A 26,661-nucleotide genomic window follows, 5' to 3' on the forward strand; every position below is an offset into this window, starting at 1 on the left:
GAAAAACTGGTAGGTTTCATTTCATGCCACAGTGTTCTTTTCCATTTCTCCTTAGTAGGCAATCTAGAGACAATGGATGCTTCCTCCATTCTAGCTGTGCAAGTCACTGAAAGTCTGTCTGTCTCAGGCTCCTCACCTGGATAATGAAAGTGAGGGTTGTTGTGAAGATAAAAAGACATTTTTAAAGTGCTTAGCACAGTTCCTGGTACATAGTACGGGCTTCCTTCCTTCCTTTTTTCTTCCTTCCTTCCCTCCTTCCTTCCTTCCTTCCATTGTTCCTTCCTTCCTTCTTTCTTTCTTTCCTTCCTTCCTTCTTTCTTTCTTTCCTTCCTTCCTTCTTTCCTGCCTTTCTTCCTGCCTTCCTTCTTTCTTCAAATACTTGGTAGAATTAAGAAACCACTTTTCTGGTTTTTGCAGCACATAAAATACTTGGTTAAAATATAGTCTCTACTCTTAAAGAGAGTATAGTTTATTAGCATATAAAAGATAAACATAAATTTATTTGGCCAGTCAAAAATAAATATTAAGAACCTACTATGTGCCAAGAATTAGGCTAAGTGTTAGTAATATAAAGAAAGGCAAAACAGTCTATGCTCTCAAGTGGCTTACAGCTTCCTCCTTAAATTGTGTTTTGGCAGGAGAGGTCTTCACTCTCCATTCAGAAGTAAAGTAAGTCCCCAGGTGCAGAGGGTATTGTCAAAGTGTGAGTTCCAAGGGCAGAAGTGATTTTGCGGGATGAAGTGATTCCCATGACAGGATGGAGAATTCTGATACTTAGCCAGGTAGTAAATTAATTAAATATTATAATTACCCTCATCAGAAGAATGAAAAAAGCCCTAAGTGAAACCAGAGCAAAGAAGGTCATTACCAACAAAGGAGCTCAGAATAAAAGAAAATTAGAGCTGCACAGGGTTTGAAAGAGTTCAGTAGAACCCAGCTAGAGTTTTATCTCTAGTTCTGGGCTTCACTTTCCAGAAACAAAGTTCACAAGTTGGAGAGCATCCAGGGGTAAATAACAGGATGAGTTGAAGGGGACAAGAAACTGTCAGGCAGAAGTCAGAAGAAAAACCAAAGTATGTTTAGACTTAAGAAGAGAAGTCTTTGAAGAGTCATGGTAGTTGTCTTTACATGTTTGAGGGACAATCAGGTAGAAAAAAAAGACTATACTTGTTTTGAACGATTGTATAGAATAAAATGTGGAATAATGTATAGAAGTTAGAGGAAGGTGTATTTTGAGTGAGTAGAAGGAGAAACTTTCAAATAAAATAAAAATGAAATCAATTACCTTGTTTGTAGCTAATGTATTCCTTATCCCTGGAGCTCCTTAAGAAGAGAATGTATGACTACACATTTGGGGTGTTGGAAGGGATATATCTGATCAGGAAGGAATTAAACTAGAAGACTTCAATGTTTATACTCGCCTTGAGAATAAATGTAGCAAAGAGACAAGTTCCATGTTGCCTATACAATACTGGGATTGGGAGTTTTGTTTGTTTGCTTGTTGTTGTTTTTACCTTTACTTTGATCCTTATGTAGTTTGAGCTGATTGAAGAGTCTCCTCCAACTTAATTATAATCCCTTAGAATTTTAAAACTACATTGCTATTTACAAAGTATTTTTTTAAACAATAGAGTCATAGCAGTAGAAAGACCTTTAGGGACTAAATCACCCTGTTTGGGGAACAGGTTGGGGATTAGTCTTGTCCAGGATCATATATCTATTAAAAGAGACAAGATTTGAAGCTAGATACTCTGAATCCACATACAGTTATGACACAAAGCATGATTATGATCAACAGAGAGAGTATCCTTCCATTGTACCCCCAATTTCCCAGTTAAGGCAAAAGGTGCAAAGCCTTTCCAAAGCTCTCATCTCCAAAAAGATAGATAAGATTTTGACTTCATGCCCAATGTTCTCTTTCTAGACACACTTTTTAAAAAATTATATTCATCTTGTCCATTAGTTTAAGAAACTCCAGTAGTAAGGAAACCCATTCTTCAAATGAAAGTGTAAAGACTTACCCTTAAACACTATAGTGTTTAAAAGAGAGAGTATAACTATAAACACTACAGTGTGTGAAAGACGATAGTCTTTCTATATTGCTTAGGGCAGTGAGAGAAGATGCCATTGAAGTTAGAAATCTGGCTTCAGAGATGGAAAGACCTAAGTTCAAGTCCCTCCTTTGACAAATATTGACTGTTTTATCTTGAACAAGTTATCTAACCTATGTTCCACTAACACAGAAATAACTCACATTTACACAACATTCTAAAATTTGCAAAGAGTTTTACATACCATATATCATTTGATCCTCACTATAATCCTGAGAGCTAGATGCTATTATTATCTTCTTTTTATGGAGGAGGAAATGGAAACTTAGGGTGTTGTGTGATCTATCCAGCTATACAACTAGCAAGTGTTTAAAAATGAGATTCATCTCCTTCTTCACTGCTGCCTTTTGGCTCCCTTGACTTCCTTTAAGACTCACTCTAATCTCACCTTTTGTAAGATTCCTTTTCTAGTCCCCTTAGTCTAGTGCCTTCCTTATGAGCCTTTCTCCACTTTGCAAATGTCTTTATGCACCTAGTTGTTTTCATGTTTGCTTCTCCATTAGAATAGGAATTTCATGAGGGCTGATATAGTTTCTGCCTTTCTTTCTCTCCCAGTCTAGAGCACAGTACCTATCTTTAAGATGTTAATTAACTGACAAAGGCAGATCTTCTTGAGTATAGTGTTCTATTCACTGGCTCTTCAACTGGTCATCTTTGATCCCATCAACATGGTTGGATGACACTAATGGCTTAGTGCTAAGAGTCCAATTTTAACTTGAGTAAGATTACCAGAAATAATGAAAATGAAATGTACCCATTTGGTTATTGCTACTGTTTGAGATAACCATTGCTTTCAAATATTGTCCCCTTTAGTTCCTCAGTGCCATGTTCTTGAGGATACAAAGTGATGAATGTGTGGATTTTCTTTGGCTGAGAAGCCTTTGACATCTTCTTCTCTTTTTCTTTCAGAGGCAAAATTGGGAAGGTGCACAGCATTGAGGTGATGTTCTTCCTGAATGGTGGTATTCTCTCTGGAGACGGTTCCATTTGAATGTGTTGAGTGGCCTGCCAGATTGAAGACTGTCAGATCACCGGGTGCAAGGGCTGGATTTACAGATACTCCTGTGCCTCTCACTTAACCAAAAATGAAGGAGAACTACTGTTTACATGCTATCCTGGTCTGCCTGGGAATGATGGCTAATAGTCAGGCATTCTCAACTGAGAAATTGAATCATTTAAGGCCTCTGCATGGCCACCATGAAAAAGGAAAGGAAGGTCAGGTTCTTCAACGTTCCAAAAGAGGCTGGGTCTGGAATCAGTTTTTTGTAATTGAGGAGTACACTGGACCGGATCCTGTATTAGTTGGCAGGGTAAGATATTGACTTTTATTTTTTTGTATTTCAAAGCTTTTGGTGATTCTATGAATTTCTGAATTTCCTGGTTACTGTCATAGGATGATAATATTAGAAGATAAAGGCTAGAATAGATCTTAGAGAAAGCCAAACTTAATTTTACCTGATTTACCTGCTATCATAGAGATGACAAGTGGGAGAGCCAGGATTAGAACCAAGGTTATATTAAGTATGTACATTTCCAGAACTCTGTGGAAAGAAAAGTATCACACAAATTCAGCAAGTAAAGGGCTTCTATGACAAGATGATGGTCAGAAGTATTAGATGCTATGCAGGTTTAAGGAGAGTGTGGAAGGACATAAGTTTGGTAAATTTTTCATTTAAGATGTCACTGATGACCTTAGTGATATTTTTAGTTGAATGATGTCAAAGTGTAAGTGACTGAGAAGTGAGAACAGGAAGATGAGAAAAAAATATTTAAACTGTTTCTCCCTTCCTACCCCCACACTAGAAGTTTGACTGTGGATTGGAGAATAATAGAATAAAATGAGATGGTAGGACTAAATGGAATATTTTGTCTTGTGTTGTGTTGTTTTTATTAATTTTTTAGCTCTGGGCATATTTTTTGCAGAAGAAGAAATTGTATAGGGAAAGACAGAAAATGGGGGGATTAGGGAGGAAAAGAGGACGGGTAGAGGGAAAGAAAGGTGATGATAAAAGGGGTTATTTTCCAGAGGAGATGGGATAAAGGGTACAAGTAGAAAGACTGTTATTGAAAGGACTACTTTTCTCTAAAAGATTAGAGAGACCATAATATTTACATTAATGAGTTTTGAAGTATAGAATTTGTGGAAAGAGAAGACTTCCATGTAGTACTGTTTTTGTTTGTTTTTTCAGTAAATTATGAGGCAATGTTCTCTGCTAAAAGGGAGAGAGTAAGTAGCCTGAGGAGAGAAAAGTTTTGGAACAGAGGCTGTGGAGAAAAGGATAGAGAGGCCATCAGGGAAGAATAAAATGATTGTTATGTAGCAATGAGATCCCAATGGAGGTCACATAACATAAAGTTTTAGTCAAATGAGTTAGCAAAGTTTTTAGAGTTCCTCCATTGGTGTGCAGTGGCATATGAGAAGGAGTAGAGAAAAGTAGGTATAATTAAGAGGGGAGGTTTGGGAAAGGATGGGTGGAGATAGGTCAAGGGACTCAAGGGTAATAAACATTATAAAGCTAAACTAGTTAATTAGAGGATCAAGCTTTTAAAAAGAGAGAAGAGAGGATGGAGAAGGAGTGATACCCTGGGAAAACAGGGAGGGGTAGAGTGGCTTTAGTTTGCAGAAAGGAAAGAGAACCATTCCTTTCCAAATTTAACATTGTAAATTCAAAAGATACTTTCACATCTGACATTCTAATAACATTTATGGTTTTAACATTTAATGCTTTGAGGTATCTTTTGCTTCTAAAAATGTATTCAAAGATTTCTACTTTTCAAATATCTTTTCCAGATCAATTTTTCTTTTTCTAACTTCTAATAATCTTTATTCTAAGGCACAGATTAATACCATCATTCAATGTTACTATGATTTTGGTTCATTTAGATTCATAAAAGGTAAGAATGTTAAAGGTCTTGGTCCCTGGAGAGATAATGATAGCAACAAAAATCGGAACACATCTAAGTACTGAAGAGATTTTCTGAATTTCTACTATAGATATGACAGGAGAGTAGAATATTAAATTTAAATATGATCATTTCAGGTTGGACAATGAGAATGACTTTTTGGTACCTGGTCATATTAACTAGGGATTTATTCCTTTGGGGATTCTGTAAAAGTGATTTCTGTGCCATGTTTTGAGTAAAAGGCATGATAATTGACTTAGATGATAATTTGTTTGATCTCCAACTTTCAATGTTGATGATTAGTTATCAAAAGTGAAACTTCACCATTAAAGTTGCCAGCTTTGTGGAAGTAGAGAAAAATCATTTTTGAATATATAAAGAAGAAAAAAATCTACAATCCTTAGGGTTGGAAATTGGCAAGAACAAAATGCCTGGTTCACTTGATAGTATTTAATGACTTACTGAACTACTTTTTGTGTAAAGTCTAATAGTAAATCATATCTGATTAAATGGAAGCAGTATAAATCCCCTTTTATGAGATTCAAATGAGAATTTACATCTAACCTTCATCTATGTTATTGCTGTCAGTGAAACAAGAAGAATCTAAAATATTTTTTAAAAGTTAATCATTTGGGTGATTACAAAAACTTATGTCTATTTAATTCCTAGAAAGTTTCATGAATTAAAATACAGAATTATAGAATGTTTAAAGTTGAAAGGATCTTACTATGTCACAAAGTAAAAACTAGAAGGGACATGCAACCATAGAAAGTTTGAGCTAGTAATAATCTAAGATCTGAAAGGGAGATATCTGCACATAAACAATACTAACAGTGATAGTTGAACCTAACATCATAGGTGAGGAAACTGAGATTTGGAAAAGAAAATTAGCTTACCCCAATTCAGATATTAAATTAATGGAATAGCTAATACTACAACTCATATCTTTGGATTTCTCATGCATTTTCCATGACACCGCTACTGCCCTACATTTAGGAGGAACACTGACATCAGAGCTGCCCAGCTATACCAGCAAAATCAGATTGCAAAAGAATTAAAGAAAATTGTATTTCTAATCACCTTTGAACAAGGGCTAAAGACAACGACAATCTTTACTCTTTTGCTTAGAAAACTAATAAAATATTTTAAAAAGTGTTTAATGTCTATTTTCTTGCAAATATAGCTTGATATAAATCACAGATATTGAAAGAATATTTAAAATTTTTATCTTAGAAATAAACTGCTTGAGCACAAACTATTTTTTGTAATTTTTCTCTTGAAGGTATCCCTTTGGTATGAAATAGAATTTGTTTACCAGTAATACTGTCCTTTGAGCAGTATTACTGTTCTTTCAGAGAATCATAAATGGCTAGAGCTAGAAGGGAGTTTTGAAAATGGAATGTAAGAACACAGAGAATGTCATAGTGAGAAAATATCTTAAAATATTTTGTTTGACCTTTAATTGACCTAAGAACATATGATGCTTTATCTAGAATGGACTTCAGAATGTTAGGATGGTTATAGCTTGAAGGAACCTTAGATTTCCAAATGCCAAAACTCAGAGTAACCTTAGAGATAATAATGTATAATCTCTTCATTTTACAATTTTACATAGGAAGAAACTAAAGACTAGAGAGGGTTAGTGACTTGATTATGACATCCCCTTCCAATGTTGCAGAACACGGAGCTCTGCACAGAGTAGATATTTAAGACTCAGTTTTGAATGAATAAAGCGAATGTTAATCAATGAGCCAGTGAACAGAATTCTTCTGATTTCATGCCCAGAGTCATTTCCTTGATAATGTAATTTTATTATATAAATTTGATACATTTTTACTTTAAAATCCAAATAGTAATAAACACTCAATATAGAATGTTGGTGTATAATATATATAATATATAATATTGGTGTTGATGTATAATAACAATATATGTATATACATGCACATATACATTTATATAGTCATTGTATATGAATAGATATATATGTGGATATACATGTATATCACATACATGCATGCATTTATACATGTACATGTATTTATATATGGGGATAGGGGGATATACAGTGCCAGAGAGAGACTGAGACAGAGACCAAGACAGATTGAAGTGACTTGAAACAAGTCTCAGTAAAGAATAATGGCGACATGTACCAGGCAAGTTAGTTAACCTCTCAGTGATCTAAATATTTCTCTAGGGCTCTAAATTGCAGGGAAGGTGCTGACTTGCACTTATAAAATAATATCCTTACCCAGGAGTTCCCTGTAACAATTGTGTGTCCAGTCACTACACACACACACACACACACACACACACACACACACACACACACCACATATACACACCCCTCTCATGGATCTCTACTCCTTTAAAAACAATGGTCAAAAGTATTCTGTTTGAATGATGGACAAATTATCTGCCCAGACTCACTGCAATACTCTGTCAAATCTTACTTAAACATATAATTGCTTTTTCTTGACAGCTATAAGAGATTTTGTGGTCCTATAATTATATGCTTTTGTAATTCTCTAGCCAACTTGGATATTGGCATGGGTCTGTGAATCATAAGGGTTATAAGAGCCTTGAATATCTTCCTGCATAGGGACCATGCTGAAGATTGCCTTTACTCCAATTTTGACTAGAACAAGGAAAATAATGCTTGAAAGCCAACACAGCAATTAGTGTTAAATAAAGTAAAAGGACACACAATCATAATCTTTGGAAAAGAGGGAATTCTTCCATTTAGAACACAGAGTATAGTGGAAAATAAGCTAAAATTGGAGTCAGGAGAGATCTGGGTTTATAATCTGACTCTGATGACACAGGGTCACTTGTGTGATTCCTAGCAAGTCATTTTTCCTATCTAGATTTTGGTTTCCTTCTCTGTAAAATGGGGACAATAATATTTTCACTAACTACCTCATCTTGAGAAAAAGGAAAGCTTTGGGGAAAAAACCCCAACAACTTTGAAAGCCTTAAAACACTCTACAAAATAAGAATCATTAGAGTAGGAGGAGAATGTTACCCATTTAGAATGCCAACACTGCTACTCTGGGAGATACTAATGTGTTCATTCATTCATCAAACTCTTATACACTATCTATTATATCAAGACTATTTGTTGTGCTGTGTGGAGTACATAGATTGAGAAAACATAGCTTCTATCCACAACTAACAGAATCACATAGAATCTTAGAACTGGAATGGTTCCTGGAGGCCATTTAGTCTAACCCATTCCTGAAAAAGGATTCCTCCCCCACCAGTCCTTAACCCACTGTGGCCAACATACATAAAACCCTCTTGCTTGAAGGCTTCCAATGAGGTAGAGTCCACTATCTCCTGGGATAGCCCATTCTGCTGTTATATAGCTCCATTAGAAAGTTTCCTCATGCCTCTGATCCCATTTATCTTTTCAACACCCACCCATCACTCTTACTTTTATCCTCTAAACAAGCTGAAATTGAATATTTCCTTGTGACAGCCTTTGGGATACTTAAATCTAGTTATCACATCCTTCTAAGTTTTCTTCAATGCTGATCATCCCTGATTCATGAAGGAATCCTCTTTTTGTATAGACTCAAGGTCTCTCACCCTCCTGGATTCCCTCCTTTGGATAATCTCCAATTTGTCAATGTCATTACTCAAATGTGGTACCCAGAGTTCATCATAATATTCTTAGAGAAGTCTGACCAGTACATATTGTACTCTGATATCCCCTGTACATATATAACATACAGAGGGCTCACATTATAGTAGCATCTATAGAGAAAAAGGTGTCTCTAAGGCAGAGTATGATAAGTGCAGTAAGAGAAATGTAAACAGACTATGATGGAGGTTGAGAGGAGAGTGTTACCACATTGCCTAAGTAGAATGTAGAAGTCTTTATGGAGGAAGTGACAGCTAAATGGAGCCTTGAGTGATCATTAGGCTTGTGATAATTAGAATGATAGAGGCCATTCACACACACAGAGCAAAGGTGGGACAGAATAAATTATGCTTAGGAAATAACTAATAATCTGCTTTGGTTGGAACATAAAGGGATCTGGTAAGATACACAATGAAAAAAAGTAGGTTGAGTCCAGATCCTTGATTACATGGTAAGGGAATTTGCACTTACTTGTTAGGAAAGGGCTAAATGGTAACATTATATAAATGTGAATTATTACTATTACTATTCTTATTTATTAATTTCTTTGATACACTAGATAATAGGGAGCCATGGAAATTTTTGAAGTAAGAGGATACTGTATCAAAGCTGTGATTCTAAAAGATAGCACAGATTATTCTAGAATAGCAGCTAAGAAAGCTGAAAATCCACCATCCAGTTCATTTTCCTATCTGATATGATCAAATATCTAGAAATTTTGAGAAGCATCATGATTCAATGGAAAGAATTTTGAAGCTTGAGTTGCATGACTGGATTTCAAATCCTGTTTCTGCCACAACTTGACTCACTTCATCTCTCCAGCGTTCAGTTACCTCATTTGTAAAATGAGGGGGTAAGACTAGATGGCCCCTAAGACCCATTTCAAGTCTATGTCTAGGACTGTAATGAGTAGATTTCCCTTTGGAAAATAGTTGTTACATAGATCATATCAGAGTGAAGAAGAGAGTTAAAAAGTTGTGCACCAGATTGTATTTGAGAGCTTATTAGCCCCCCTTAGAATTCTTTCTTTTCCTTAGTTATTTCCGTCCATCAATTCCCCTGGATAATTAGATTGTTGGCTCGAGCCATCACTTCTCCATCATGACATCCTATTGTCCATCAGGGACAGGCAACCAGGCTTTATTTCTCTTAGCACTGGCCCATTCACTTCATCCTTGTTGTATTTGCTCATATTCTCTGTATCAGAGTCACAAATATTTTTTTTCTTTCTTCCTAGCTTCATTCTGATATTGATTCTGGTGATGGGAACATTAAATACATTCTCTCAGGTGAAGGGGCAGGAACCATTTTTGTTATTGATGACAAATCAGGGAACATTCATGCAACCAAGACACTGGACCGAGAAGAGAGAGCCCAGTATACACTGATGGCACAAGCTGTGGACAGGGACACCAATCGACCACTGGAGCCACCCTCAGAATTCATTGTCAAAGTTCAGGATATCAATGACAACCCTCCTGAATTCTTACATGAGAATTACCATGCCAATGTGCCAGAGCGGTCCAATGTGGGTATGTACCATGGAGCCCTGCTCACTTCCTCTCTCTTTTCTTTCCTTTATTTTTTTTTTAATTTTTACTAACATCCAGCTCATTTATGTGCAAATAAACATTCCCCAAACTACTTTGCCACAATTCAGGAAGTAGGATGTAGACTGTTATTTGAGAGAGGAAATAAGTGGGGGTGGCCTTCAGGCAGTTATCAAGGTACTAATAATAAATGCAATTGGGACCTATATTAAATGAATCCAATATTATAACATAAAAACTAATGTAATATAAATCAAGGGGATTTAATTTGCATTATTTGAGGAATCTTTGCCCTGCTGAAAGATTCCCTGGAGGGCTGCTTTAAATTGCCACTTTCCTTAGTACATTTAATTTAATTCATTCATTCAGATTCATCTACTTGATCCTATGAGTGTAGCTCCACTGAATACAGATCTAGTCCCTGTAATATTCCCCTGAGAAGCACCATTTTGCAATGAAGTCCAATTGTAAACAGATCCCCTAAAATATAGTAAAACTCCAATTGTAAGGGTGATTGGCCAATCACCCATTTAAAACATCTCTCCTAGGGACCTTATATCATCACTTAGCACAGTGCCTGGAAGATACAAGGTACCTAATAAATGATAATTGACTAGACTTGATTTGTAATATTTTATGTGCTATCATGGTTTTGAAGAACAAAAAGGAAAAGAAAATTGGTCTGGCACACTCGTGCCAGTGTTGACGACATGTTTACCTCGTATAATAACATAATTTTTTGTTATTAGTAGTTTGGGATAGATTATTTTGATGGCTAGAGGCCACTGATTCTCCACTGTTTCTAGCATCAGGACGGTAAAGGCTTTGAGACTGGACTTGTTATGCAATCTATGCTGAAGCTGGACACATCATATGATCGCATTGCAACAGAATGCCACCTTCCCACTCAGATCCCCCACCTCCAGTGCTTCATCAGGCAATGGTAACACCAGAAGTTATGCACTGAGGGTTTTCCAGGGAAGATGACAAATCAATTTCCTATTTAGTTCTTGCTCTAGAGTCTGACCCAACAGATACTGGCCTTGAAACCCAACAGATGTTGCCTTTTTTCCCCCTTCCTGATGGCTACCAATCCTATTTGATCAGGGAGGACATGATTTCCATATCAGCAGGAAGCAACATTCTGGACAATTTTTATAGCAAAAATTAATTAAATTGTGGGATTAGCAATTTTATTACATTCAAAGCTATAATGAAATGATATATTTATTATACTGCTACAGATGGAATATTGTTCCCTATCCTAATTCATCATTAATTATCATTTATTACATTCTTTGGGAGGAATTATTTTTAATTATTTGATTTACTGAATAGTCCAGTTGCATGAATCTAGGAATGTTTTTTTTAGTAATATTTGTAACATTAATTTAATGAACAAATGTAGTATAATTTTTCATAAATGTATAATGTTTGTGTTTGAACTAAATAAAATATATAAGTAATTTGGTTTTTTGATTATTTTTTTCATTAGGGGAAATGAGAGGGAGAGAAAATATTTTTATCAATTAATAAAGACCAAACTAATAACATTACTAATTTCAGTGCAAAAATAAGTTCATTGAATTGATGTCATTGGCTTTTTTAATTATTAATTGAAACTAGGTCCATAAAAATATAATTTTCATTTTGTAGGTGATTTTTGGCATAAGTATTCCTCTCCTTTTTTTAGGTACATCTGTTATCCAGGTAACAGCTTCAGATGCCGATGATCCTACCTATGGAAACAGTGCTAAACTGGTTTATAGCATTCTGGAAGGCCAACCCTATTTTTCTGTTGAAGCACAAACAGGTAAAGGAGATTGAAGTTAGAATTTGAATGATTTTGTTCTCTGCTCCTAATCCAGCATCAACAAGGAGGAGCTATTGGGAGAAATGAAATCTGATGAGCACTTGTTAGCTTAGGAAAACTTAACTCAGTTTTCTAAAGTTCGTTTCCTCATAAAATTGTATGCAAGATAAACACCTGAAAACTCTTCATGATTTTATTGGTGCAGGAGGATCCTTGCCATCAATTTTCTCTACTAGTTCAGATCATCATTTTTTCTACAGTTTACACTCTTAGAATACTGTATAGGGCTAGAGTTATAAATTAGGTGTCTTGCCTCATAGTCACAAAGATAGGATCTATCAGAGGTAGAATTTGAATCTCACTCTTTTTAGGTTTGAAGTCAACTCTTTATCCACTATCCATCTCCCAGCTTCTCCTTAAAGACCGTACAGCAGGGATTTCAAACCTTTTCAGTGTCATGACCCCCTCTGGTGTTCTGGTGAACCCTATAGACCTCGTGGCAGAATAACATTTAGAAAAATTCATATTTGAGGAAGTATTAATTTTCTATTAGTAATGAGTAAAAAAATAAAGTGTTATTTTTATGCATTCAATTTTACAAATGCTCTGAAATTTGTCTGCTTATCCCTTGGAGATCCTTGGACCCTACATTAAAAAAACACCTCCATAAAGTGACATAAGCTGTGTTGCTTTAGTTGGCCTTTTGAAGCTGATTTGACCCTTTATGAAGAATTGGTCCTAATCCTTGGATTCTTGGAAAGACTCCATTCGAGCTCCAGTTCCTTCAGGAGATCTTTGCCCAGTACCTCTAGCTGCTACTTTCTTCAGCTCTAAAATTACCATTTATCTTTATCTGTATATGTTTTACATAATAAGCTAACATTCACAGAAGATTGTTAAGATTTATGAAACATTTTTCATGTTATCTCATTTGATTTTCACAATCCTCATGTGAGGGAGGGCCTATTATTAATCTCATTTTACAGATGAGGAAATAGAACAAGAGAGGTTGGGTGAATTGCCCAGGGTAACACAGTTATAAGTAAGGCCGAATTTGAACTTAGGTCTTCCTGAATCAAAGCATAGCACTTATTCTCTTCAGTATCTAGCTGTCTCTTTATATTTTAAGTGGCATCTTATTTATTTATGTGTTTTCTCTTTTTTTTATGTTTTTTTTAAACCCTTAACTTCTGTGTATTGGCTCTTTGGTGGAAGAGTGGTAAGGGTGGGCAATGGAGGTCAAGTGACTTGCCCAGGGTCACACAGCTGGGAAGTGTCTGAGGCCAGATTTGAACCTAGGACCTCCCCGTCTCTAGGCCTGACTCTCATTCCACTGAGCTACCCAGCTGCCCCTCTCTTTTTTTTTTTTTAAAGATAAGCTTCTTAAGAACAGGAACTGTTAGGCTTCACTTTGTATCCTTGGCGTTTATGTTAGTTCCTGCCACATAGTAAGAGTTAATAAATACTTTCTCATTGATCAATACTTCCTGCTGCATCCTCATATTGGATTAATACCATCATTATAACAAATAATTAAAAAAATTTTAAGGCAAAGTTTTTTTAGCAAAACCAATGAATGAATCAAGAAAAAATGACATTGTGCATTCTATTTAAACTTGTTGACTTCCTTTTTCTGCTCCTCTGCAAAGAGCATGAGTTGGTTTTCCTCATACCTCTTGGGGGCCAAGTTTATTCTTTATGCTTTTGCAACACTCAATTTTGATTGGTTTGAAGATATTTGTCTTTCCGTGTCCTTTTATGGACTTTTTATTTTTAGCAGCATAATATGCAAAAATTTCATGGCCCATCTAGCAAAACGATTAGTAAACCCTTGGAGAAATACTTTTTAAGATGAGGGAAATATCAATGCTCAGAAGTACCCCAGATTTCCTCTCGCACCTGGTGCTGGGAAATGTGAGCAAGCTCAGCTGCTACAATACAAAAATGGACAGCCCCCGACTTGATGATAGCAAAGCTTTCTAATTGTTTGCTCAGTTCAATGGCATAGGAAAACAGAAAAGAGGAGAGGAGGGAATGGTAAGGACTTGTTCATTTGTTAATATGTGCCAAATCCTGTATTAAGAAATAAAATCACACTTTGCCTTCAAGAAGCTTATATTGTAATGAGTGGGATAAAGTATATATATGGTACTTGATTTGAATACGCTTCCAGAATCAGAAAAATGGGGGTGAGAGTACACCTATGGCAACCAGTGAGGTTATAGCCAAGGAGCAAAGTGAATCTTGACTAGATCCCAGCCTGGATGTTGTGGGCCACTTAGTCTGTTAGCTCAGGTCAGTGAGATTCTGGGGTTGAAAATGTCAAATCCTTGAGAACATAGTTTCTTGTCTAGGTGGCATGATGGTTGATGAGGAAGTGAAGTGAAGCTTAGCTGGATATACGATAAATAATAGTAAGTAGCAGAAGTAACCACCAATTAGAATAGCAGGATCTTGTGACATAAGGGGAAAAGACCCACGTTCTAGTCTTTTAAATCCTTTCCTTCACTCATTTCTTTGACTCTGACCATAAATGAGAGGTTCCTAATTTTATGATGTTTTTATTTGGTAAATTAGTAAAACCTCTTCAGATTATTACTCTTATATGCATAAGGTAAAATAAATAAAATTACAAAGGAAACTATATTGAAAAATAGTCCTCTCTCCCTCTGTCTCTCTGTCTTTGTCTCTCTCTCTCTGTCTCTCTTTCTCTCTGTCTCTGTCTGTCTCTGTCTCTGTCTCTGTCTCTCTGTCTCTCTGTCTCTCTGTCTCTCTCTGTCTCTCTCTCTCTCTCTCTCTCCATCCCCCATTCCTATATTTATGGAGCTCAACTTATAAAGTCCTGCTGTAAACCACATCTCCTCATGCATAAAGCCAGATTTTGCTCAACATTAAATCACCACACACGAGTACTCTTCCTATTTGTTATCATTCCTGAATGATCTGAAAGAAATATCAGTATAGTCAGCTGCATTGTGTGACAGCTGATATAGCACAATGGAGCCAGTGGGCAAATTGGATCCTCTTCCTCACTGCTCATGGCTGCACCTGTGATTGCTTCAGAAGCAACCAAATCTTCTGACAACTGTAATATATAATTGGTGTGTGTGTGTGTGTGTGTGTGTGTGTGTGTGTGTGTGTGTGTGTGNAATATATAATGTGTGTGTGTGTGTGTGTGTGTGTGTGTGTGTGTGTGTGTGTGTGTGTGATGGATAATCCTTTAGTCTATATGGGAATGCAAGGATGAATAGTATTTCAGGTCACTCTTGGGTCCCTAAATGGTAAGTAATGGGTCTATATTTTTCCTTTTACCCATACAGGTATAATCAGAACAGCGCTTCCCAATATGGACAGAGAAGCCAAGGAAGAATATCATGTTGTAATACAAGCCAAGGATATGGGCGGACACATGGGCGGACTCTCAGGGACAACCAAAGTGACAATTACACTTACTGATGTCAATGACAACCCACCAAAGTTTCCACAGAGTAAGTGCTGAGATTCTTAGAAAATGAATAATCTTAGTAATAATTCTAGCTGCTCCCATTTCAGATCATCTTCATCATAAGAACCTCGTGGCGTAGGTACCTCAGGGATGATCATCGTCAGCTTAAGCATCCCTGGTCCTGCTCTGTCTTTGTTTTGAGACTTCCAGGAAAGAGTTCTTTCAAGTTGTGAAAGGGAGGAAGCCATCTAGAGTATATGTCAGAGCCCATTAAAGTATATTGAGGAAAAAACATTCCAAGATGAAAACATGATGGCTCCCACAGTTAAGAAATATTTATCTTTGAGAATAGAACTGAGGACATCCTCTCTCACGCTCAAATCAACCACGAAATGGACACATTGGGAATACTAGAAAGAGAATAGTGAATAGAAAATATTAAAAAAAACCCAAATCTGTAAAGTCAACAAATATTATAAGGACAAATGAATAGTTAATTCAAGGTAGACTACCAGGACTAAATGACATCTGCTGGAGTTTTGAAGGAACTCAAGGATAAAATTAGAGACCTGGCCATCAAGATGTAGAACCAATCATTACAAAGGTTTAGGTCTGGCAGACTACAAATGTACCTGAATGAATTGAGAGAATTATAAAATGGTAAATCTTATGTCTTTTGAAAGATGTAACACTGGGCTTTAAACCTCACTGACCAGTGTCTTTTCTGCAGGCCCCAGGCCTTATTTGGAACCATTACCAGAATCTTTATTTAAGGTCCCTGAGGTCAGAAATTATATAATTTTTGTCTTTATATATACCTAGTATTTGGCAGATCACCTATAAGTTGCTTAATAAATGTGTGGGCAACAAATGAATGAATTTGACCCCAGGGTTTACACTTTTCACATATTTTAAAAATTCTAATCATTGAACTTCGATTCAATATACCTGTACTCTGAATTTCTTGGCTGCTATGCCTTCACAATTAGGGCCAGAGATCTTCCACTCCTGATCCTTAATTACTTTTTATTACTTCTTTGCCACTGTTCTGATCAATGAATGCCCAAATCTGCCATTGAGTTCCTCTGTCCTTTTACATCAATATTTCGACATACTTCTAGAACACTTTCTATATTTGATTTATATAGGAAAATAAAATAAAAGTGAGACATGATTAGCCAGAGTAAAGATGTTATAAGGATTCTTAAAAAATTTTTTTTAATAGAAAATAGGCAAAATAGATGCCATCTTCAGGTATTTAAACTGGTGGGTTGGACCACTGCAGTGACAAAGGACAGGAGAAAGTTAACAGTCTCGATTTGAAATAGAGAGAGAGAGACAGAGACAGAATCCACTTGCAAAAAAGCAATGAGTTTGACTCTGATTCTTAGGAAACACATTAAACAATGGGAGAAATTGTGAAAAAGATGGCTGGTCAGTATCTAGAAAAAAATAAGTATTTGTAGTATAACTTCATCAAAAACAGGTCATGTCAGCTGAATTTTTCTTTTCTGAAAGGATGCTAAATAGATTAGGGAAATACTAAAGATAAAAATTGCCTAGACTTCAAGAAACATTTTGATAGCAGGTATGCTTTTTAAAAAGCTTTACATTTGGAGGGGCGGCTGGGTAGCTCAGTGGATTGAGAATTAGGCCTAGAGATGGGAGGTCCTAGGTTCAAATTTGGCCTCAGACACTTGCCAGCTGTGTGACCCTGGGCAAGTCACTTGACCCCCATTGCCTAGCCCTTACCACTCTTCCACCTATGAGCCAATACACAGAAGTTAAGGGTTTAAATAAAAAGCTTTACATTTTGATTTTCTTTATTATGGGGTTAATAGTTACTCATTTCTTTGGAATGCCTCCTCAACTAGGCTAGTTCTAAGTCTTATTAAGGAGCAGCGAGGTGCCTCAGTGGATATAATATTAAAACTAGAGTCAAGGAGTTGTTGTCAAGTTCAGTTATTTTTCTGTCATGTCTGACTCTTTGACCCCAGCTGAGGTTTTCTTGGCAAAGATACAAAAGTTTGCCTTTTCCCTCTCCAGCCCATTTTACAGAAGAGGAAACTGAGGCAAACAAGATTAAGTAACTTTGTCAGGGTCACAAAGGTAGTTAGTATCTGAAGCCAGATTTGAACTTGCAAAGATGATTTTTCCTGGCCCCAGGCCTAGCACTCTATCTGCTGTGTCACCTAGATGACTAGGAAGACTTGAGTTCAAATCTGATCTCAGACACTTAAAAGCTATATGACTCTAGGCAAGTCACTTAACTTCTATTTGTCTTAGACCATTGGAGGAGGAATGGCAAATTATTCCAGTGTCTTTGCCAAGAAAATCATATAGACAAAATTGACCTGCTATGGTTCAACAAAAATTGACTAAACATGACCAACAAAATCTTGTTATAGTCCAAAGGATCATCAAAATCTAGGACATGATGAGAAGTAAGATTAAAAGCAAAATAGAAAATATAATAACTAACATAATAATAATAACTAGCTTCAAGATTTGTAAAGTGCTATAAATGTGTCAAACTCAAATAGAAACACAGGAGACTAAGGAGTACACAGTGATCCCTGAGGACCTCATATTTACTTAGAAAACCACATTGTCTGTGTTCTAGTGATTTTGTTTTATTATATGGGTAAACATTTTCCACTTACATCTTAATCTGGTTCCTGCCACTCAAAGGCTTTTGTGTGTGATACCTCTTTTACATTTATATTTTTTACATTAATAATTTTTCAATTGTAATACATTTTTCCATTTTGTAATTAATTTATACATTTATACTATTTTTACATTAATAATAATTCTCCTTGAGAGATTCTTTTATTATCCCCAGTTTGCAAATGAGGAAACTAAGACTAAAAGATGTTAATGATTTGCCCAAGTCATACAACTAGGGGAGAGTTCCACATCAACTCTTTCTAATTCCAAGACCAATACTCTAAGCACTGTATCACTTAGCTATCAAAATTTTCCTTTAGAATTTCTATAAATCTGATCTGCTTATACTGGTGTTCTATGATCCATTTATTAAAATAATATTAAAATTTAAAAATAAAATTAAAACAAGAGTAGATTCTGAGAAGAGACTAAATGAGTAAAGTGGCTGAAGGAGTCTAAAGGCAAGAACTCGATGAGACCAAGATTAACCCTGGAATCATGAAAGAGGTTGCAAAAGCAAATGCCATTTCAAGCAGCAAAAATGAAAATATAAAACTTGGCCAGCCTCTTCGTGTAGTTGGTGCTGTTTGTGCTCCATACAATGAGATAATATCCACAGGATAATTCACATTTAGTGTGGACTTTAGAAATCTAAGACCCAGAAAGGCTTATTGACTTGCTCTGAGTCACCAACATGGTAACCATCACAGTTAAGAGTTCAATATGATTCTTCTTCCTCGTGAACTAATGATGTTTATACCAGGCTGGGATAAGTAAGATGGGAAGTTCTTCTTCCATCCTGCCTGTTTATTTCCATGTTTTTGGTGCTGTTAACCTATTAGTTTTGAAACTGTCATTTCAGCATTGTAAGGAACTCAATATGGAAACCCATTCTGCCATTGCAGACCTGAAGGTCATCTGTAACTTAGATACAGATAGAGGTCAAACGTCAGGGTACTTGGGCTGTTAAATGATTTGTGCAGTAAATAGTGTTAGTCCTGAAGTTAGACCAGGAAGACCAAAATTTAAATTCTGCCTCAGATGCTTACTAGCTGTATGATCTTGGGCAAATATTTAACATTTCTCTGTTTCAGTTTTCTTATCTGTAAAACAAGTATAACTAAAGTACACATTTCCCAGGATTATTATGAGCCTCAAATGTTGATGATGATGATGATGATGATGATGATGATGATGATGATGATGATGATATTTGGACTTGGGAGGACCTGAAATCAAGACTTTTTGGCTTCATTGTTGCCATTCTATTTAATATGGCATGTTATATCGCTCTTTACATAAATTTTGGGAGGGTTGTACCTGTTCTTTCCTTGTCATTTACCTGTTAAACTTCTAGTTCAATAAACAGGGATGATATGTTGTATTATAACTGTGCTTTCCCTGCCTTTCTCTAATATGAAAATATTTCTGGCTCTGAACCCTGTTCAGATTCCACTCTATCCATGAAGACTTCTTCATTTACTAAATCCAGTCTCATGTGTCCCCACTCTGAAGTTCAATTATATTGAAAATATGATTAGCACACTCTTTCACTTGATTATAGGCAACATGTTTTTAATCCTCACTCTTTAAAAAAATAAAAATAAAACATTATTGTCCTTTATCTTGTTTTGCACAAATTTTGCCATCTCCAAATAAATTTTGCATGACTTGAGGGCAAGAGCCTTGCCTGATACTGTTCTTCTCTTTCCATAATGGTTAACATAATTTTGAATATGCTGAAGATATTTATTTGGTTTGTTTATTGATTAAGTAGTTATTACTACTGAAACATTCTAGATATTGATTTATGAAAGGGTGGTTAATAGGGACATAAACGTAGGAGACAGAAAATGGCTTCAGTCATTAATTCTTGGATCTTGACATTTACTAGTCATGTGACTATAAAATGAATGTATGGGAAGAGAAAAAAAAAATTTTTTTCTTCATCTGCCCTCCAGGGTGGTACAAAAGTAAAAAAAACAATTTATTATGAGTTCTCAATAGTATTAATTATGGGTTAATATGTTATTTGAATTATTAAATTAATGGAAAGAAAAGTGGTTATTCAGGATTGTATGTTGATTCACTGAGCATTTATTAATACTTAACTATGTTCTGAGAACTGAGTATGCAAGGGTATTTTTTTGAGAATGTAATTATTTCCTTATTTGCAAGGGTCTTGAGAATTATTTTTCTGTCCTAAATTAGAACTGCGGATATCCATATTACCAGCTCCTATGCCTCTAATAGTCTTCACATAATCTATTTCTTCAAATAGCCATCTGATATCTATAAAATAGAGCTCTTGCTTTACATTCGTTTATTCCATTTCTTTGTTACTTTTTACTCAATCCAGATGAGTTCCAAAACTTATTTAACTCATGCTGTTGTAATAAATTATAAGCTCTCTCACATCCCTTTAAGACTTCCTTGAAGGACTCATTTTGGTATGGAGATGAAACTGTCTTTTCAAAGATTAAGTATCAATGTTTATACTAAGGTCTGATGGATGCTTCTAAGTTGGAAAAGTTTTGAGCTCTGATTCTGTCTACTGTAGACTAGATTAACTTTAAAGTTACACAGTCTTAAAGTTGACCAACAAAAGATATTTTCTTCTTTTTTTTTTCTTCACCATAGTTCCTCATTAAAATTCTCCCTTAAAGTATAGAGGCATTGGGATAGACAATCATAGAGGGAGAACTGTTTTGATGCATCAAAAGCATCATGTCAATAATGCAAGATAATAAAGTATTTATTCTTTTACTAGGTGTATACCAGATGTCTGTGTCAGAAGCAGCTGTGCCAGGAGAAGAAGTAGGAAGATTGAAAGCCAAAGACCCAGACATTGGAGAGAATGGCTTAGTAACCTATAACATCATTGATGGGGATGGCATGGAGCTGTTTGAAATCACAACAGATTATGAAACACAGGAGGGTGTGGTGAAACTTAAGAAGGTACAGAACGCCTATCTTGATGTGGATATTTACCCAAACTAATGATTTTCTCCCCTTTGTTGTTTTCCCCTGAAAAACATGGAATGAATTATGCCCCAGAATAAAGTAGGATTAACCAGAATCTGTACTAGTGATTTAGAGTCATTCGTGAAACTGACCCTTAATGCCAAGTGTCACTTGTCAATGGGCTGGATTAATGATTCCTCTCAGCAGTAGTTCTCATATGTTTTTGGTCTCAGGACATCATACTCTTTAAAAATGACTGACAATCTCAAAAAAGCTTTATAAATGTGTTTATACCTATCAATATTTACTATATTAGAAATCAAAAGTATCTTAATATTAATGTGAATTTTTTAACTTCATGGATCTCCTGAAAGGGTCTTGGGGTCCCCAAAGGGTTCTCGAAGGACACATTTATAACTGCTGCTCTATAAGACTGCAGAGAAAAGAGGACATTATAAAAAAATTCAAATCAATTTCTCTTTAAATTATGAGACGATTATACTATATATTATATAACTTAGTTTTTGAAACTGATTTACCACTTGAGAAATCAACACCTTTCAATCTTCAAAGCATATTCAGCATGAAATCAGAATTGAGTGATAGGGTTACCTTGGTTTTAATCAAGTATTCATTTTCAACTGGGTAGTGCCACATGAATATTAAGATATCATGGGTAATGGTGAAAATTGGGTTGTAACACTGATAAAAATTAATTTGAAGAATCAATAAAAAAGTAGGAGATGGAAAACGAAATACTGAGGTCAACTGGAACTGAGATGAGGAAAATGTTGTTATAGGGAGTAGCTGAATAATGTAGAGTTTTATCTATGCAGAGAGAACCTTGAGAGTTAGATTTAGATTTGGAAAAAAAAGTAAAGAGTAGTGAGATAAAAAAAAAACATAGAAAAGGATAAAATAACCTCAATTACCAAGAAGGAAGATATTAAGGAAGGCAGAGAGGTGAAGCCTAGAGAACCGGAATCCTGGTGTAGGGGGAAGATTATTGAATTTGTAGATAAAAGATGTAGTTTTCAATCCCAGCTCTGCCATTCGTCAGTCAGTCGGTCAGTCAGTAAACATCTATTGATCACTCTCTATGTGCCAGTCATAGTACTAAGCTCAGAAAAAAACAAAAGTCAGTCTTTTTTTCAATCTAATATAGGAATACAAAACACAAACGGAAATTTGAAGGAGTTTAAAGAAGATAAATTAGGCAAAAGGCACAGATGGAACCCAATACAGAGAAGTGCAGCTGATGAAAAACAAAGAGATGGCTATCTTAGGAGCCCTTTTTATTCTATTTTCTTTTATTTTTTAAAAGCTTACCTTCCCTCTTGTAGTCAATACTGTGTATTGGCTCCAAGGCAGAAGAATGGTAAGGGCTAGGCAAGGGGGGTTAAGTGACTTGCCCAGGGTCACACAGTTGGGAAGTGGCTGAGGCCAGATTTGAACCTAGAATCTCCCATCTCTAGGCCTGGCTCTCAATCCACTGAGCTACCCAGCTGCCCCCAAGAAGCCCTTTTAAAATGGAAGCTTTGGTAGGAGTTCTTTGCACCATCTTTAAGTCAGGTGTGACTAAGGCTTATACAAACTCCGAGGTTGACCATATTCTGAAAAATGAGTTTTCCTAGGGGGGCAGCTGGGTAGCTCAGTGGAGTGAGAGTCGGGCCTAGAGAAGGGAGGTCCTAGGTTCAAACCCGGCCTCAGCCACTTCCCAGCTGTGTGACCTTGGGCAAGTCACTTGACCCCCATTGCCCACCCTTACCACTCTTCCACCTATGAGACAATACACCGAAGTACAAGGGTTAAAAAAAAATGAGTTTTCCTGGGATCATGATGTAGTTCAGTCCAATGGAGTACAACTGGTGGAAATTTGTTGAGTGACATTTGACAAGTCATTCGATATCAATCAGATCCTCTTTGTTCTTGTCTTTAAAGTGAGAAGTCCAAATTAGCTGATATTAAGTTTACTTTCTTCTCTCATTCTAAAAATGTAGCAAATGGTTTTAGACAAATGACAATAACAATAATAAAACATCTTAGATTTCTATAGATTTTATGTTTGCAGAGCACTTTTCCTATAACAATCTCCAGTAGGCAGTGTATTTAGTATAATTTACATTTTATAGATTCAGATAAGAAGAACAGTAAATAGAAATATACCTCTTTCCTAGCTGCTATTTATGTGTTGCAATAGAAATACTTCTGAGTTTTCCACTGTGAAATGATGGCCATACTAATGACATCTGGCATGATATTGTCTGCTTCCCTTACTAATTAATATTACTTTTCTTCGTACTTGACACTGACATATGAACACTTGACATACACAAGTAATGCATCCCATTCTTCACTTTGGATATAATTGGATGGCTGGTTGTGCAAAGGTTGTCACCTGTTTTCAATGCATTCAGGGCATAAACACACAGTGTCTCTTCAATCTTAAAACATTTAAATCACCCCATGGAGCTCCAACATTGCAAATGAGCTCCCTACATATGATTAATCTGCACATTCTTTCCAACTAATTCAATGTGTTTATTCCAAGTGAAGGAACAATTTTCTAAAGAGCAACCATTTAAGATTAAGGTGGTGGCTACTGTTATTTAATTTATTAAAGAACGTTTGTGTCAGCTTGTACTACACAGTTTGGAAATTCCAAATAAAGAGTAGGAAAATACATATATTTTTAAAAGTTATAAACATGTATTAAGTGCCTGCTAACTACTATTATATTGTCAGGTCCAATGCTAATCACTCTGAATATGAATAGAGAAGTGGGACAGTTCCTAACTTCAACAAGCTTACATTTCATCAGGGAAATAAAGCATGTTTACAGATAATTTGAAATAAAACATAATAGAATATGTACCAGGTAATTCACAGTGATTGGGGTGTGGTAGAGAAGAGTAACCATTTGAAGATTTAAGAAAGGATTCTTGAAGGGAATGGCCTTTAAACTGAGCCTTGAGGGAATACAATATGCCTAAAGGATGAAAATGAATAGGGAGAACATTAATGAATGGAAATGAGAAGCCACCTGTTCAAAGGCATGGTGAAAGGAGACTAAATTCTTTTTACAGGGAGCAGCAAATTGACATGTTCAGTTGAAACTTATAGTGCATGAAGAGGAAGAAAACTCAGCAACCTGGAAAGATTGTCTGGATCAGACTTTAAAGGGCTTTAAAAAGATAGTTGCACTTCATCCTAAGGCAGAAGGGAGCCATTGGAGCTTCTTGTTCAGAGAAGATGTTGTTGACCTTGAACTACTGGAATTTTCTGTTTGAATATTGCTTCCTCAATTGACAAGCTGTGGAATCCTCATGTTATTTATTATCTCTGGGATTCAGTTTCTTTATCTACAAAGTGGGAATGATAATATATGTATGCTTTCCTTCATGTGTTTATTTTTAGGAAAGTGCTTTAAAATATTTAAAGCCCTAGAGAAATTATTCTACATTCTTATTACTTTTTATCCAATATTCCTATCCTAAATCTGATGTTGTAGTGATCATAGGACTTTGGATTGAGATAGAAACTGAGAGATTACCTAGTCCAATAGTACCCTTGATAGCAAGAGAATTAAGGCTCAGAAAAGGGAAGTTACTTGCCCGACATCATAGATAATCAGAGTGGCAGAATCAACAATTGACTTAGCATCACTATTCTTTCACTAAACTCTTTAAGTATATTTATTCTATGAGAATGGTGTTGTGGCAATTGTGTTTTCATATTGAGAAAAAAAATTGGATACTCAGGGACAGGGTCAAGAATTATCTAGATCAGTGATTCCCAAAGTGGGCGCTACCTCCCCCTGGTGGGTGCTGCAGCAATCCAGGGAGGCAGTGATGGCCACAGGTGCATTTATCTTTCCTATTAATTGCTATTCAAACTTAAACAAATTAATTTCCAGTGGGCTAAGTAATATTTTTTTTTCTGGAAAGGGGGCGGTAAACCAAAAAAGTTTGGGAACCACTGATCTAGATGAACACCTGGAAATTAAATTAAAAATGCCTTGAAGACATTCATACCAGACTATTTGACAATTGAAAATTGATTTTCTCTTCCTTAAATAAGTGTTGAAGGGAGCCAATTGTTATTGATAACATCAATCTATCTAAATTATAATACAATAATTAGTTCTTAATGAGCCATTTAATATGTTTGGAGACCACATATTAACTACTTAATACCTTTATAACAAGCTAGGATGATTAAAAGATATATAGCATCTGGTAATGAGAGCATTAGCTTTAGGGAAAGGGTCCCACTTGGTAGATACCTGAGAATATTGAAATGGAGAACTTAAAATGTTAGAACTAGAATGAATCATAGATGGTAGAATGTTAGGACCCAGAAAAAGGGATTTGAAGAGACTTTAGTATATAAAATATTGGAATAATTGGCAAAAAAAAGATTTGGATTCAGCCAATTAACACCTATTAAGTACCTACTATCTGGTAGAAACTTTAATTATTCCACTTTATTCTATAAGCATTTACTGAGTGCCTATATATTCCAGCCACTATGCTATGCTCTGAGGATGCAAGAATGAAAGTGAAATTTGTCTTGCCCTCAAGTAGTTTACATTCTTCTACAGGAAAAAAAGTATGTATACAAGAGAATATGTATGCTCACTAGTCATCTTTGTGCCATGTTCCTGCCCTCTAGCCTCCACCTCCAACATAGAACTTTAATTCTAGCTCTATTCACATGTTTGGCACTTCTGATTCATTAGCAGTCAGCAGAATTAGATTATTAATCTGTACAAAGCTCATTTACCATGCTCCTGTTCCCAGACTAATTTCATCCAATGCCGCCACAACAGTGACTCCCTGACGTCTTTCCACCAATAGTTTTGGGAACAGAAATCATAGCACTACCATTTCTAGAAAGAATATATCAAAATTAACTGAGGACTTTATTTACTCTCCTTTGGGTTATCTTAGCAGAAAACCTTTCCCTAACCATTGGTCCTTTCTAAAAGTAGTCTTTTCCTTTGAGAATTCAGCTTAGAAAGAACAGTATTTATCTTGCTTTTTTAAATATCTGCATCCCCACAACTCATTTTTCACAGTGTCTGAAGAATATTAAGCACTTAAAAGTTTTTGTTTTTGGTTTTTCCATTGTTCATTCAAGAAAGGCCTCCTTCCTAAAGTACCAATTGAGAAGGATTTTGAAGGAAAGCAGGTATACTACGATGAAGTTAGAAGAAAAAGCATTTCAGGCATTGAGGATGGCCTGTGCAAATGGAAGACAGATAGTCAGTCTATGAGGAACAGTTTAGATAGAATGTAGACTACAAGATAGAAAGTACTGTTAGATCTCTTTGGAAAGATAGTTTGTAGATGGAGTGTGAAGGACTTCGAATGCTAAGCAGAAGAGTTTGTATTTTCTTTTAGAGAATGAAACTTCTGGAGTAGAGAAGGAATATAGTCAGACCTGTACCTTATGTATATCTACTTATTAGCTGAAAGCAGGATGGATTAGAGGTGGGAGGGACTGGATTACAGACTATTAGAAGGCTCTTGTAAGCATCCAGTCATTAAATAATC

General features: G+C 35.8%; 1 protein-coding gene across 4 annotated transcripts in view; it reads left to right on the top strand.

Annotated features, from left to right (window-relative positions):
• Positions 1-3,196: 3,196 nt before the first annotated feature.
• CDH11 (cadherin 11) overlaps positions 3,197-26,661 on the top strand; it is a 54,763-nt gene continuing 31,298 nt past the window's right edge. For 2 of the 4 annotated variants that reach the window (XM_044660610.1, XM_044660609.1), the window contains exons 1-4: positions 10,034-10,193; positions 11,905-12,024; positions 15,345-15,512; positions 20,910-21,097. In XM_044660610.1, the coding sequence (XP_044516545.1) occupies positions 10,049-10,193; positions 11,905-12,024; positions 15,345-15,512; positions 20,910-21,097 (621 nt within the window). In that variant the 5' untranslated portion in view covers positions 10,034-10,048. Of the gene's footprint in view, positions 3,422-9,898; positions 10,194-11,904; positions 12,025-15,344; positions 15,513-20,909; positions 21,098-26,661 lie in introns of those variants that run through there. The other 2 variants (XM_044660608.1, XM_044660611.1) reach the window with 2 other exon arrangements.

This window comes from Gracilinanus agilis, chromosome 2 (assembly GCF_016433145.1).
Source record: "Gracilinanus agilis isolate LMUSP501 chromosome 2, AgileGrace, whole genome shotgun sequence".
NCBI lineage: Eukaryota > Metazoa > Chordata > Mammalia > Didelphimorphia > Didelphidae > Gracilinanus > Gracilinanus agilis.